This window comes from Antechinus flavipes, chromosome 4 (assembly GCF_016432865.1).
Source record: "Antechinus flavipes isolate AdamAnt ecotype Samford, QLD, Australia chromosome 4, AdamAnt_v2, whole genome shotgun sequence".
Lineage (NCBI taxonomy): Eukaryota > Metazoa > Chordata > Mammalia > Dasyuromorphia > Dasyuridae > Antechinus > Antechinus flavipes.
The window spans coordinates 177071038-177087573 of NC_067401.1; the positions used below are offsets into that span (position 1 = coordinate 177071038).

A 16536-nucleotide genomic window follows, 5' to 3' on the forward strand; every position below is an offset into this window, starting at 1 on the left:
ATGCATATGTATATATGTATGTATGTATGTATACTGCCTGTGTAAGAAGAATGATCAAGTACACTTGTCTTAACAAGTTTTTCTATCTTTAAAATGAAGGAGGGAAACTGGATGACTTCTGAGATTTCTTCCAATTCTAAATCTATAATAATATATGAAAATAATAACTATTTCTTTCTACCTTACATTTTCATGAGGTTAAATTATTATTTTGAGGTTAAATTATTAAGTGTAAAATGTTGAGATCATAATTTAATTTAATCAGGGGAAATAGCATCATGCTATGTAAAGTACATTAAATTAGAATTGATGATACTTAGATTTAACCACTAACCAGCTGAATTGCCCCTTATAAAATGTGGATATTAGATCTAAATGATGTTCAATTTTAACTCTAATGTTTGATGATTATATATTTTGTATACTTCTTTGATTGTCACCTAAGTGGATAGCCACTCCATATCTAAAACAAATCTTTTTCTAATATTCCTCATACATAATGAAGTAATCCATTTTTTTCTGCTACTAAAAAGCACAGTAAGAGCAAGTGGGTGATAGTTCTCCCAAGAATTTTCTTTATTTCTCCAAAATTCAATTTCATATTTTTTCTTCTATTGCTTTTATAGGCTTTTACCTCCTGTAGGCCTCATATATTGGTAAGAGTTCAAAATGGTTCACATTATTCCTGTTACTAGTATACTTTCTATGTTTAATGCTCTTCTCTGTCTAGGCTGGAATTCCATCTTACGCTATATCCTATAACTTTATATAAAATGATGTCTTCCAGGTCTTTTTTTTTTTTAACTACTTGTTGGTTTAATTAAATGTAATTGTCTACATGGTGTGTGAGTCAATAGAACACATTTAGTAAAATGCTCATTGCTAACCAACAATTGAATTGCTTCCTTTTATTGTGTTTTCTTGTTTCAGCATTGCAAAATCAAACTATATTCCAAGAACAAAGAAAAGGCTTTGATAAGGTAATTTTTATAAAATGCATTTGGATAGTAGAAGCAGGGGTATTAGTTAATTAATCAACTTCAATGCAGATTTCTCTAAGTAGCAGATGAGGGAAGAAAAACAGAGCATCTAAAAACAAACTGATCTGGGTTATATAGTCCTCTCCCTTGACACAATCAAAAATATAAATTTAATTCAATGAACATTTTATAAAGCACCTACTATGTATACGTTACTGTGCTAGACTTTAGAGAAAAAAAAGTAACAATACAGGGTTCTTTCTTGTCCTCTGGGAACTTTTAATTCAATAGAGAAGATAGCATTCACAAATTTTAAGAAAAAAAAAACCTTTTAATTCAGGCCCGTGATTTCATTGGTATATATTCATGAGGATATATGTTTTTATTATTTGTATGAAGGGGATACAACTGATTTGGAAAATTCTACATTGCATTTCCCCTTATTTAAAATCTTTACTGAACAGGCTACATGAATGATGGAAAGTATAGTTTATTTGCTATGACATAAATAAATAAATAAAACAAAAAGATACTGATGTTTGTTACATATTACAAATAAGTGCAAAAGAGGGCCTGTATTGTTCTAGTGGAAAGGTGACTAATGTGGAAGTTAAGAAGCCTAGTTTGTAGTTCTGGATATGCTAGCATCCCATTACACGGTTTTGGACAGGTTATTTTACCTTTGTGGGCCTTCATTTTATTATCTACAAAAAGAAAGTTGAAATAGATGCTTTTTATGGTGCCATCTAGTCCTGACTAAATGTCTATTTTTTTCCTTATAATTGTTTTCCAGGAATCTTGAGGATGTGTGTATCCTCATAGTTTGAGAAGGAGCACTATATTCTGTTTTGAGTCCTGATTTGTTTCATTTTTTTTCATGACCTAGACAAAAAGAACAACATTTTTACAGTTTTCAAAATACTTTTTTTCACAATAGCCTTTTAAATCACTTCTACAAATATTATTATTCCCATTTTACAAGGAGGACAGCATATGAAATCAGATAAAGAGAATTCTCATAGTCAAGAAAATCTAGATTTAAGTCTACTCTATTATTTACTAGCACTGTGAACATGAGCAAGTCATTTATCAGTGTCCCAGACAGATTGCCAGCATTCATTGGCAAAAGATTACACACACACACACACACACACACACACACACACACACACACACACACATACATATATACATACAAACAACAAATACATATGTATGTATCTATATGTATCTATGATAACATGTGGGGTTAATACACACATATGTATGTATATACATTATTGTCATTCATTCAGTCAGTCATATGTGATTCTTCATGATCTCATGAACCATAGCATACCAATATTATCCATGGAATTTTCTTGACAAAAATACTGGAGTGGTGGATTAAGACAACCAGAAGTTATATTACTTCCCCAGTGTCACATAGTAAGCATCTGAAGATGGATTGAACTCTTCTTGATTCTAGGCCAAAAGCTCTATCCATTGAGCAACCTATAGTTGCTCCAATAGAGAACTGCATAGTATATATGCAGACATTCGTATGTACATACATATACACAAATGAATTTATAACAACAAAATTACAAGTCAATTCCACTCCATTCTTCAGTTGAGTGAACTGAGATTCAGAAAAGTTAAGCTGCTTGTTCAAGGTTACACATGCAGTGACAGAGATGGCACTCCAACTCTAGTGTTCATTCTACTACCACACAATGTAGATAAAGAAGGGAACTACCTTAGAGATTATCTTAGTACAACTCACTTCATTTTTCGCTAAAAATATGTAAGTAAGACTATGTAACAAAATATTTGATAGTTTCTCATTCTAATTTTATGGATGAAATAGAGAAATGTGAACCAGACACCTAGATATATTAATTCAAAATTGGAGAAAATCAGTCCGGTTGTATTCTTCCATTTCAATTGTCACAAAAGCAATTTCTCCTTACTGAGAGTATCTTAGATTTCTTTTAAATTTAGAAATAGTACAGTTGAATGATTTAGTAAGTACCTGTCATGGGAATTTTCTGTATTTATATTACACAGACTGAAGACTATTTAAAGCACAAGATCAGAAATAGACTTCAAGGGACCAACTTGATCGACATGCACATTTTACAAGGTAAGTCTGCAATGGTACAAAGCACATTTTCATGTTAGACTTCTTTTTCCTAGAGTTCATTTCTTTTAAATTGCAAAGTTCTTTTCTTTCTTCTCTGTTTTCTGATTCAAAAATAATGTTATGCAGTTATCAAATATCAATATGACATGGCTTCAAATCTTTCCTTTGTTTCATATTAATTATATAACCATAGATAATTCACATAATTTGTCCATGCCTCAAGGTGACCTTCTAAAATTTTATGTGGGAAATACTGCAACAATAAATTTCCAGAATTTCCACTTACAGAGTTGCTGATCTGAATTGATGGAGGAAGATTCTACACTATGAACATGAAACCATCGATCGAGATGAGAGACAGAGTTAGAGAGAAAGAGAGAATCAGAGAGGCAAAAGTAAGGAAAAGAATAGAGAGGAGAAACAGAGATGGATAGAAAGAGAGATAGGGATATACAGAGATATAGAAGTAGACAGAGATATAGAGAAAAGGAATAGAAAAGACACAAAGAAACAAAGAAAGAGACAGAGACAGAAACAGAAACAGAGACAGACAGGCAAATGGTGTGCTGGGAAGGAAAGGAGCTATTTCCAATAGAGAATTGGACTACATTATCTCTGAATGAGATAACTTTTTTATTCTATGATCTTATATATCAAATACTGGACAAACCAGAGGTCCTCTGCTGTAGTTTCAAATATACAAAGTTGGTTGATTCATCCCACTTTCTCTTCTTAAAATTACTTTTGAGCCCAAAATGAGTGTGAGGGAATAGAAAAATGGGTGGTGCTCTAATGTAGTACTTTGTACATGAAAGGTATCCTAGAAAAGAATGGAAGGGTAATAGTAGGGAAGAAGGCAAAGAAAGGCCACCCTGCTCAAAACATTTATTTTTATTCTTTTAAAATCCAAGTATCTCTGGGGAGAACCAAGCTTTACTTAGGTCTTAGTATAAATTACTTTATTTAGAAAATCAGATCAATAGTAACCTAATATCATCTGAACTCAAGTAATCCATTTCAATTGGAATAAGAAGGAGGGGATATTTTGGAACTAAAGAGCTGGCCAAAGTAGGGTATGAGATTTTTTTTTCTTTAATTTTTATTTATTTATTTATTTATTATTATTTTATTAAACTTTCTATTGATAGAACGCATGCCAGGGTAATTTTTTTTACAGCATTATCCCTTGCATTCACTTCTGTTCCGATTTTTCCCCTCCCTCCCTCCACCCCTTCCCCCAGATGGCAAGAGTCCTTTACATGTTGAATGGGTTGCAGTATATCCTAGATACAATATATGTGTGCAGAACCGAACAGTTTTCTTGTTGCACAGGGAGAATTGAATTCAGAAGGTATAAATAACCCGGGAAGAAAAACAAAAATGCAAGCAGTTTATATTCCCAGTGTTCTTTCTCTGGGTGTAGCTGCTTCTGTCCATCTTTGATCAATTAAGGCTCTCTTTATCGAAGAGGTCCACTTCCATCAGAATACATCCTCAAACAGTATCGTTGTTGAGGTATATAATGATCTCCTGGTTCTGCTCATTTCACTCAGCATCAGTTCATGTAAGTCTCGCCAGTCCTCTCTGTATTCATCCTGCTGGTCATTCCTTACAGAACAATAATATTCCATAACATTCATATACCACAATTTATTCAACCATTCTCCAATTGATGGACATCCTTTCATTTTCCAGCTTCTAGCCACTACAAACAGGGCTGCCACAAACATTTTGGCACATACAGGGCCCTTTCCTTTCTTTAATATCTCTTTGGGGTATAAGCCCAGTAGAAACACTGTTGGATCAAAGGGTATGCACAGTTTGATAACTTTTTGAGCATAGTTCCAAATTGCTCTCCAGAATGGCTGGATGTGTTCACAATTCCACCAACAATGTATCAGTGTCCCTGTTTTCCCACATCCCCTCCAACATTCCCCATTATCTTTCCCTGTCATTCTAGCCAATCTGACAGGTGTGTAGTGGTATCTCAGAGTTGTCTTAATTTGCATTTCTCTGATTAATAATGATTTGGAGCATATTTTCATATGTCTATAAATAGTTTCAATTTCTTCGTCTGAGAATTGTCTGTTCATATTCTTTGACCATTTATCAATTGGAGAGGGTATGAGATTTTTAACATCCTGAATGAAGAAGGGGAATAGAAACAGATTATGGAAGAGTTCAGGAAATTAAGAAACAAAGGTAAACAAGCCTATTTTTCATTTTTCCCTTAAAGGCCTTTCCAGTATCTGGTCATGGTGGCATATAAAACCTATTCAAGAATTCAGAATGGCTATTCTCTTTGCCAAAAAAAAAATAGTTTTATTTAGGAAAGAGGTTATAGACAAAATGAAGGGATACAATAGACATAAGGAATGATAAATATGAAATAGAGTTGGAGAGCATATGAAAGACAAATTCCTCAGTAAACTCACAATTACCCAGTAGAAAGGGATCCACTCATGAGATTGGGATATGCTCCTAACTGGTAGGCTGAATTGTGGAATGGACTTAGCACCCTAACACAGTTTGTTAGCTGTAAGGAGGAGAAGTGGGGTTGAGAAACATAGTGTAGTTAAGGGAGATATCATGTGGCATAGGGAAGAGGAAAGGGAAAGAAACCATGAAGCAGAGTGCCTGCAGTAGCAGACTGACCCAAAGGAAGACAGCAGCCAAGTAGATTTTATAGGGAAAATTTGACTTTGGAGACATGACTGGGATTTCTTACAAGGCATGGCAAGGTGAGACTGCGCAAGGCTTCTACAGAGAGTGGGTCTCAGGAGTTTGTCATAGCTTGAATTTCAGACTGGTAGACCTCCTCAAAGGGTGGGACCATTGATGGAGCTAAACTAATTTCTATCAGAGCTTTCTCCCTGCCTACCTCAGGGATCAGTTCCTCTAATAACCATACCTAATACTAAAGTCCTCATCAATGATCAATTCAGGGTTGGTTTAACATAAGGAAAATTATTAATAATATATTAATACATCAATAATAACTTTTAAAATCACATAATTATGTCAGTAAATGCTGGAAAATATCTATTTGTTCAACTTATTTTTATTAAAAACACTTGAAAGTATTGGCATAAATAGAGTTTTTCTTAAATTAATAAGCATTTATCTAAAACTCCAGAAGTATGATTTTTAATGAGGCTAAACTAGAAGTGTTTTCAGTAAGATCAGGTGTGAAGCAAGGATGACAACTGTCATCAATTTTATTCAATATTGCATTGGAAATCTTATCAATAGCAATAAGGGAAGGAAAAGAAATAGAAATGATCAGAATAGGGAAAGAGATAATAACAAAGTTATTTCTTTTTGAAGATAATATGATGATATACTTATAAAATTCCAAAGACTCAACTAAAAAGTTAGTTGAGGCAATAGTTTTAGCCATGTATCAGCATTTCTACATGTCACAAACAAAACTTTGAAAGAGATATTTTAAAAACACCATTTAAAGTAACTCTAGATTGTAAAATATCTAGAAGTATACCTGCCAAGACAAACCCAGTAACTATGTAAACAAAATTATACAAAAATTATACAAATAAAATCACAATTAAATTTTTGGAAAAATATTTGGGGATAAGAATTCATTTTTTTGGGAAAAAAAATTGAGAAAACTGGAATGGCAAACCTGAGTGTAGACTAAAATCTTATGCCATTTATCAAAATAAGGTCAAAATGGATACATGACCCAGATATGAAGAGAAATTTTATAAGCAAATTAGAAGAACATGGAGCATATTATTTATCAGATTTGAGGATAAGCAAAGAAGTTATGAACAAAAAAGAAATAAAGAACAAACATAGATGTAAAATGGATAATTTTATTACATTAAATTTTAAAAATTATACCAAAAAATTAAATGCAATCAAGATCAGAAATAAAGCAGAAAGTGTGTAGGGGGGAGATTTATAGACAGATTCTCAGACAAAGATCTCATAGTTCAAATATATAAAGAATTATCTCAGATCTTTAAGAACATGAGTCAATCCCTACTAAATAGATATATAGACAGACAATTTTCTGATGAAGAAATCAAAACAACTTATATGAAAAAATGCTCTGTCATTATTGATTAAAGAAATACAAATTAAAACTACCTTGAGATAGCATTTTATACCTACCACATTGGCTAAAATGATAAAAGAAGTAAGGCCAATATTGGAGGAAGTATGGAAAAATTGGGACACTAATTTATTGTTGGTGGAATTATGAACTAATCCAACCATTTAGGAGAGCAATCTGGAATTGTATACCTGGAAGTATATTATTGTTGTTGTTTGTCCTTTGTTCTTGAAGACATGACATCAGGGAAGTAATGCCATGACATACAAGTGAGTTGAGTTGAATTTAAAGGAGGGAAGGCTATGTAAGATATGCCTCACTTTCCCTCCGAATTATCTAGGTCTAAGACCAAGATCAAAAGCAAGGTCAAGATTACTGGAGATGTCCCTGGATGAATTGGGAGACCTTGGGTTTTTTAAGCTAAGGTCTTCAACAAGTCTCAGTTTGACTGAGTTTGTACCTATTCAATGATTAAGGCTACATAGCAATTAAAGCATCTCTTCTTTCACCTAGTATACAAAAAATCTAAATAAATAAAACAAATGAATAAATGGGAGGAGGGAAGACTCTCAGGGTTTCTGGCCAAAGCATAAATGACTGCTATTTACAGTCTATCTGAATCAATCAGGCCCAAAAAAATGATCAAATGGGGTTTGTTCTAGCACCTATTGGTGGTCAATTAGAATCAGATTGATTTTGGCTTAAGGCCTGGCCTTAAGAAATCTAGTCAGTAAATTCCATGGTATTCTGAGATGATTTAGAGGTGCAAAAGAGAAAAAATGTTTTTAAGAGCATCCATAGGTAAGGGTATGATACCCTTATGTGGACAGAGGAAAGAAAGGAGGGAAAATCTTAGGCCATGGAAGAGCTCAAAAGGAATTTTGAAAATTAAATAAGAGAGGTAGAGAAAAAATTAGGAAGATAAATGAGAGTGAGGTAAAAGGAGATACAAAAAACTAATGAGGAGAATAACAATTAAGATGGTGGTTAGCATTTATACTCTTTCTGTTATTGTTTATTTGCATTTTTACTTTTCTTCCCAGATTATTTTTACTTTCTTTCTAAATCTGACTTTTCTTGTGTAGTAAGGCAACCATATAGTATTTAATATATACTTTAATATATTTAACATGTATGGGACTACTTGCCATCTAGGGGAAGAGGTAGAGAGAAGGAGGGGAAAAGTTGGAAGAGAAGTTTTTTGCAAGGATCAGTGCTGAAAAATTTACCCATGCATATGTTTTGTCAATAAAAAGTTATAATAAAAATGAATGTTAAAAATTGTTTTTACATGTAATTGGAAAAAAATAAAATACTGTTATATGTATAAAAAAATTAAGATGGTGTTTTCTAATTCCCCAATTTTCAGTAAGTCTGCACTTACCTGTAATCTCAGGATACAGCTAGGACCCCCAAAAATTCATAAAAACATTTCTTAGAGATAGATAGAGGAGGTCATCATCCTACCTGGGGTACATATCAGCTTTCTTTGATGTAATCAGTTATAATCTAGGACCTCTGTAATCCTGGCCAATGTTATGATTTTTATTCTGTTCTTTGTTCTATACTTATTAAAAATGCATTGCACTCTCAATTCAGTCTTTTGGTAAGGGGGAGGGTCATTAGCTCATTCTTTATTATGGGTTGTATGGCCTTGTTAATAAATGATCAATTACTTAGGGAATTGTCTCAATTAAATTGCCTTGAGTTTAATTTGACATTACCTTTACAACAACTCTTGCATAAATCTTTTTTCTTTGAACATCTCTAACTCAGCATATCCAAAATAGAACACATTATCTACTTCTCTTTCCCCAAATTACCCCACCAAAGAAAAAACATCCTTTCTTCAAAGTATATAGGTATATATTTATACACTTTGACCTAGCAGTAACCCTACTTGTTTTATTTCTTTTTTTTTACTTGCTTTATTTCTAAAGATAATTAGGAAAAAGGGAAAAGGATGTATATGTTCTAAAATATTTATATCAGTTCTCTTTGTAGTGACAAAGAACTGAAAATTATAAGGATATATCAAATGAGGAACAGCTGAACAATTTGTAGTATATGATTATGATGGAACACTACCATGTCATAATAAATGAGCTCAGTGATTTTAGAAAAATATGGAAAGACTTGTTTGATATAATGAAGGGCAAAATGAGCAAGAGAATATTGTATACAGTAACAACAATATTGTTTTTTAAATGACTTTAAATGAATGAGTTACTTTTATTTATTGTAAATATCCAAATTAATCATAAAGGACACATGAAGACATCATTTCCATCCCAAAGAAAGAACTGATAAATAATATGTATAAAATAATTTTCTATTTGGGTCTAATGATAGCTATCACTTGGACAGGAAGAGGGAAGGGAAAAAAAGAAATATAGGTTATAATTTTGTTGTATATTTGAAAGGAAAAGCAAATCATATGTACTAGATTTGTAGTTTCACAGGCAATCATCTTTTTTATTGTGCTATGTTATGGAAATTCTTGTTTTATCCCATAAATTCAAAATAAATTTTAATGATAATTTTTTAAAAAAAGAGTTATATGTCAGGGTAGTCCTGGTTAGAGATAAACTATACTTGTGTGGAAGAATTGGGTAAAAAGAAGGACTGAAAAGTATAATTGTGAGGAACAATAGGATATAGGGAAAAACACAAAAAAGTAATTATAACTTTGAATGTGAATGACATGAACTATAAACTATAAAACTATAAACTACATGTATATAACTATATAAAACTATAAATAAGAAATGGATGTCCAAATGGATTAAAAATCAGAATCCAACAATATGTTGTTTAAAAGAAACATTTTAAAATGAGAGATAGACACAGCATCAAAATAGAAGTTTGCAGTAGAATTTATTATATTTCAGTATGTGGGAGAAAAAAAGGTAGCAATCATGATCTCAGACAAAGTTAAAACTAAATTAATTTAATTAAAAGACATAAAGTAACTGCATTTTGATAAAAGGCAATATAAACAATAAAGTAATATCAGTACTAAACTGATATGCATCTAAATGTTAAAAGAAAAGTTCAATGAATTACAGGTAGAAATAGTAGCATTATAATACTGAGAAACTTCATCCTTCTTTCAGAGCTAGATAAATCTAAGCAAAAATTTTTAGATAAGTTACATATGACTAATATCTGTAGAGACTGAATGGGAATGCAAAGGAATACACTTTTTTTCAGTGCTTTATGGTACCTTTACAAAAATTTACCACATATTAGGGCATAAACATTTTGCCATCTAGCTAAACTTGAGAGAATTTGTTTCCTTTGACTTGGTATATTGGGAAATACTACTAAAGAAATCTATAAATTTTCACTTATAATAAAAAAGCAGATATATTAAATGCATCCTTTTCAGATCACAATGCAATAAAACTAAATATTTAATAAGGAATAGTGGAAATGTAGACAAAAAACCAATTGGAGACTAATCTTAAAGGATGAGTAGGTTAAAGAATAAATAATAGAAACAATCAATACTTCCATTAAAGAGAATAAAAAGAATGTGACAACATATCAAAACTTATACAATACAGCAAAAGCAGTAATTAGGAAAATGTATATCTCCAAATGCTTGCATCAATAAAATAGAGAAAGATCAGACCAATGAATTGTGTGTACATCAAAAAAAAAAAAAAAAAAACTAGAAAAAGAACAAATAAAATGTCTGGCAAAATGCTAAATTGGACATCTTAAAAATTAAAGGTGAAATTAATAAAATTGAATGTAAAAATTGAATTAATAAATAAAACCAATAAAACAGATAGCCATTGGTTAATATGATTTTTAAAGAGAGAGAAAATGGGGAGGAGGAGGCATTGTGGCAAGGTCTGGACAGATAGAATCAGAGTCAGATAAAGAATAAAGCATGGTTGCTCTGTGTTCTTCCTCAAAATGGAGGTACCAGAAAGAACTCATCAGTGGAAAAAGGAGTTCTAAGATGAGAAAACTATAGGAGAGGGAGATGAGGATGATGAAATGGAAGAGGAGGCATGTTGCTGAAACTCTGGTTGTACTCAAAAATCCCTTGTGACTCCCAACTGTTTGTTGCATAAAATACAAACTCACACATGTGATTTAAAACCTTTCACATAAAGCTAATGCCACATTCCTCTTCATGCAATTTGTATTCCAGCCATATTACTTCACATTCTTAGTGACAAGCCTTATTTCACTTTTGTCTTTGTACCCTCAGTTCCCAGCAGAGCATCTTCCAAATAGTGGGTGTTTGATAAAAACAGTGAATGTTGTTTGAATGAATGAATGGGAAGACCAACTTGAAAGGATGTAAGAACACATGAAGGGTAACAGTGGGAGATGAGGCTCCTACTTGTTAGATTGGAAAAGATCTAGATTGTGAGGATAAAGTTCCGACTTGTTTCTATAGACAGTAGGGAGAGGTTGAAAATATTTGAGCAGGGAGGTCCAGGATACTAGAAAAGTGTCTTTTCTAGACACTTTAGGAAGATTAAATTGAAGGGAAAAGGTAGTATGAATTGCTTTTGGTGGGATGAGGGGAAAGAGACTAAAATTAGAAAAGTCAGTTAGGAGGCTATTGCAATATTCCTTTTATTAGATGGCATAGACCTAGACTAGACTAATAATAAAAGAGTAGGATTGAAAAAGTTTGTAAATGTTTTGCCTCGTCTGAAATTAATAGAGATAATAAATTTACATAACTAATAGAAATTAAAAACAAATGAGGGTGAAAGTGAAAAAAACTTATGAAACTTTTATTTTGTAACCTTTAATTATAACAATGGATAAAGTTTTAATGTGCTCATAAAGCCCTAGTGCTCTATAAAAATAAGTAAGCTTATTGAAATATCTAAAACCAAGGTCAGAGAAAGATTTAGGACTCTTGAGCTGTTCACTTAGTAACGAAATGTTATTATTTCCTATACTTTTCCTAACCAGTTTGCTTTCTTTTTCTTCATATATATATGATAAGGAATCTTATTTGGAATTTTATCTCATGCCTTATAACCCATTTGTTGCTTTATTCATGTTAATTAGTAATGTTATTGCTGAAAGATATAAAAACATGTTTTGATACTTTGTTGTAACTGGAGGCAAAAAAGTAATAGATTTAAGAACTGACAGTTTTATATTTCTACCTTTTAGAAACAAGTGCAGAGGGATCCATTCCAGCTCCTCAGATGAAGCTTAAAAGAGCCCAACTTGCAGATGATCTGACTGAAAAAATTGTTCTCAGACCAGGTCTCCTGGAATTGGTGGAGAAGACTAGAATTCCTGTCGACTCCACTATGAAAGAGCCTGTGAAAGGTAGTTAAAGCAAAAAACAATTGAGTCCCATGTTATATGGGCAGAAGACCTTTATGACATAAGGTCCTCAGATTATAAAATCATCATATAATGTAGTTTTGTGAAATTTTCCACCCACACAGGTTTTTATGTGCAGTATGAGACAATTATTCTTATATCTTGCCATCCCATCTTTGTTCATATCTTCTAAAAGGTTTGTTGCCCATGATAGTTCACATGCTTGACATAATTTGTGGGGCATTGGGAAGATATCCATTTTTTTCCAAATATTTCACAATCTTCTAATTCCATGATTAAGCAATATTTTTTACCCTCTCCAAATTCTTTTTTTTTAAACTAATACTTCCTGGAAAGGATAGCATTAAAAGTTTAATGTTTGAAATTTTGAGTCAAGAGAGGTAGCAGACAACTTTCCAAATTATGAATTTGCATTGGAAGGTAGAATATCCTCACTGGTAATTTCAACACCAGTAAAAATCATAGGTTAGTTAAATTTTTTTTCAACAATAGAATCTTGGAAGTATAAAACTACTGGGCAAAAGAGAAAAAAAAATTGGCTTAGATTTACTAAAAACAATTTCCCATTTCACAATCTTTCCTGAGTGCAATTAATTTATGTTAATAAATGTATTCATATTAATACCAATTATGATGTTCATTAACAATCCTCAGCACTCCTGAGTCTTTACCAGTTCAGCTTAGCCATTCATGGACTGCAGACCTATAAAAGGAATAAATTCTGGATCTCATAAATTTACTCCAAGGTCCCTATATCTTCTTCAGAGTCTAGCACAATCAGTAAGGAATTTTTTGGCTTGGTTACACTGAGTCTGTGAGAGAGAAACTGATCAAATAAACCTTTAGCAGTCACACCTAAATTGTCAACCAAATTAAGAGGAACAGCTACAAAGTGACCAAGAATCTTACTTCTCCCAAAAAATACCAACCCCAAAATATTAGTTCACTTTTTTCTTTAAGAAAACAGAACAATGAAAAATTCCTTTTTCCAATCAATCCCTTTATGTCCACTGCAGAGGAATTTCTCTACAGGGATGTTAGAGAACAAACTATTTTAGGATTATAGAGCTAGAAGTGATCTCAGTGATCAGCTAGTTCAACTCTCTGCCTAATGTGAGGTTCCTATCATCCAGAGAAGGAAAATGACTATTCCAAAATGACAAAGTAAATAGTCAATGATTTTTTTTTATAGAATAGCAGAGGGCTTAGAGCAATTAAAAAACTTTCCTTAGGTCCTTGCTCAAAGGCAAGATTTGGTCCCTGTCTCTTGGACCTGAAAGTCTAATACTGTATTCAATTCATTAAACTACTTTCTCTGATTTTTTAAGAATCTTTTCATTTGAACCTTCTTCTTCAGTTATGAAAAGCACAATTCACTACCTATTTCTTTGTATTTAGAATCTTTTATCTAATGACAACTTAAGTCCAAAAAGTAAGTTACAAGAACAATTCAAGTAAAATCCTATAAAATTTCAAATGGGATAAGTAGATATTTTATGTGTCAATTACATATCTAATGGAAATAATTTCCTCACTTTTTAAAATAACTTTTTATTGATAGAACCCATGCCAGGATAATTTTTTACAGCATTATCCCTTGCACTCACTTCTGTTCCGATTTTTCCCTTCCCTCCCTCCACCTTCTCCCCCAGATGGCAAGCAGTCCTTTACAATCATTTCCTCACTTGAAGAAAAGATGCATAAGGAAAATGCTTGCTTTAAACACTATTTGGAACTTCCTAATCCTTGTGAGGAAGACATGGATTTACAAATCCCACTTTGTCTTCTGGGTGCAGCCTAAAACAACCCACATCCCGAGAATTTCATTGCAACTCTTCTGGTTTCTCTCTCTACTTCCCTCAGATCGTCTATAAATGGAGTTTGTGGCAAAACTGGGCTTTCTGAGATAATGCCAGAAAGGAGGCATTCCTCTAAGTTATTTCTATTTTCAGTTATCCTTTTGGCATTGGGCTATAATAAGGCTGATTTCAATCTGTCAGTCAATCAGTTAATCAATAAACATTTGCTAGTGGTTTCTACGTGCTAGGTACTAAATGGTTGCAATGCAAAATGAGACAAAAGGCTGTCTTTTCTCAATGAGCTCCCAATTTAATGGAGGAAGACAACAAGCAAACAAATGCATATAAGCAAGGTACATACAGGATAAATAAGAAACAATTAGGAAAGGGTAGACACCAGAATTAATAGAGATTGGGAAGGGCTTGCTGTTAAAGATGAGATTTTGACTGGAATTTAGAGGAAGCCAAGAAAAGCAAGAGGCTAAGATGACGAAGAAGAGAATTCCAAGGATAGAGGACAGGGCAGAGCTGAGAGATGGAATGTCATGAGGGCTAATGCTATAAAATCAGAGGAAAATGTGGGGCACTGAGTAAGATATAAAGATAGGAGGGGGTGTTGCATACTGGAATACAGAAGTGCCTCACTGCATCCACTTATGACACAGGAATTCTAAGGAAATTCAGCATAACCAATTCAAGCTATGTTAGGGGATTGACCAAAAGACAATAGACAACAATCAACAAGGCATTCCCATGGCAATAATCCATGCAAGGACTTGGCTCTTAAACTATTTATGTATTTAACTGAAACTGCTTAAGGAGGGAATAGGTTAAAACATGCAGGATGTGACCAAAGTAGTAGTTGAATGTTTAATTGCTCAACCAAGACATAGTTGGCTGCTATCCCCATATCATTTTAATTTAGTGAGAAAGAATTTATTATTCCTAACTAAAATAACAATCCATTTTACCCAAAAATCCAGTGATGCAATCTTTATATCCATAATTCTTCCACAGTGAATTTAGGACTCCATGGAAAAACAGGGCTTAAGGACCATGAATTCCATGATTTTTGTAAATTGGTAAGATACAGTACAACAATAATATAAATACATAGAGGGCATAAAGGAGAAGAATAAAATGGCAAATATAATAGAGTAGTAGAGCACAGGACATGGTCTTAGTTTTATTAATAAAAATCTCTAAATTAGAATTGTTATTGCCTCTCTGTGGTTCAGTTCTCCAGATGCACTTCCATGACCATGGAGAAGGCACATGTGCCACGTGGTATACACATTTTATATACTGTTCTCATATCAGCAATTGAATCAAATTATATAACAATAACAATGGAATAGTCAGATTCACAAATCTAATATTCAATTAGCAGAAAAAAAAAGATCAGTAACTATTTGCCCCTGAAAGGGCTATTGGAAAGGAACATTCTAATGTGCTAAGTGAGCATGTCATTTATTCAATGTAGGGGTATATGCAATAGCAGTAGTAGGCTTTATCAATTTATTATCAATTTGCCCTTTTGTAATTTTAGGTCTTGCTATAACTTAGGTTGGAGTCATTGCCATGGAGCCCAAATAAATTCTCCATTTAATTCATATGGAAGAGTAGTGTCTGTAGCATGTAGTACACACTAACTTGTGCTATCAGGATCTTAAGCTTAGTAAAGGTATTTTGTTATTCATTGCTCCATTTTTGTGATCAATTTCTTTAAGATAGTAACTATATCCAGGATGTCAACATATATTGGGGGAATGACCTTTGTTTAATTCACAATCATCTACTGTGTTCCTCGAAGTCCTGTTGGGTTTTTCCACAAACTATACTGAGACATTAAAATGATTGTGACTTTGCCATATAATAGTTACTTTAGTCAATTCCAGGGTTATTTCTGTTATTTATTGATGACCTCCCAACAGCCTGCATTGTCTAACATTTACTGTTATCCATGGTAGTGGGAGAGAAATGGTTGTCCATTTGTCAAAACTCTGAAAGATCTCTTTTACCACTCATACTCAAAACCAGAATTCCCCTACAGTTGTCTACAAGCCTATCCAATAGTAAATCAATTCATATAATATTTTGGGGGAATTGTTGAAATATATACAAGATGTTTTGGGGAGTGATGAGCACTTAATATTTAATACAACTAGTTTTCTTTGCTGGACTATTGCAACACAAGGGACCAGAGAATCCATGTGA

The 16536-nt window shown here is 32.8% G+C and overlaps 1 protein-coding gene across 1 annotated transcript in view; it reads left to right on the forward strand.

The window, feature by feature from the left end:
- Positions 1–872: 872 nt before the first annotated feature.
- Positions 873–16536, forward strand: part of MYOCD (myocardin) — a 67481-nt gene continuing 51817 nt past the window's right edge. Inside the window, exons 1-3 of the mRNA XM_051996651.1 lie at positions 873–980; positions 3030–3105; positions 12341–12502. Coding sequence (XP_051852611.1) covers positions 873–980; positions 3030–3105; positions 12341–12502 — 346 coding nt within the window. The remainder of the gene's footprint in view (positions 981–3029; positions 3106–12340; positions 12503–16536) is intronic.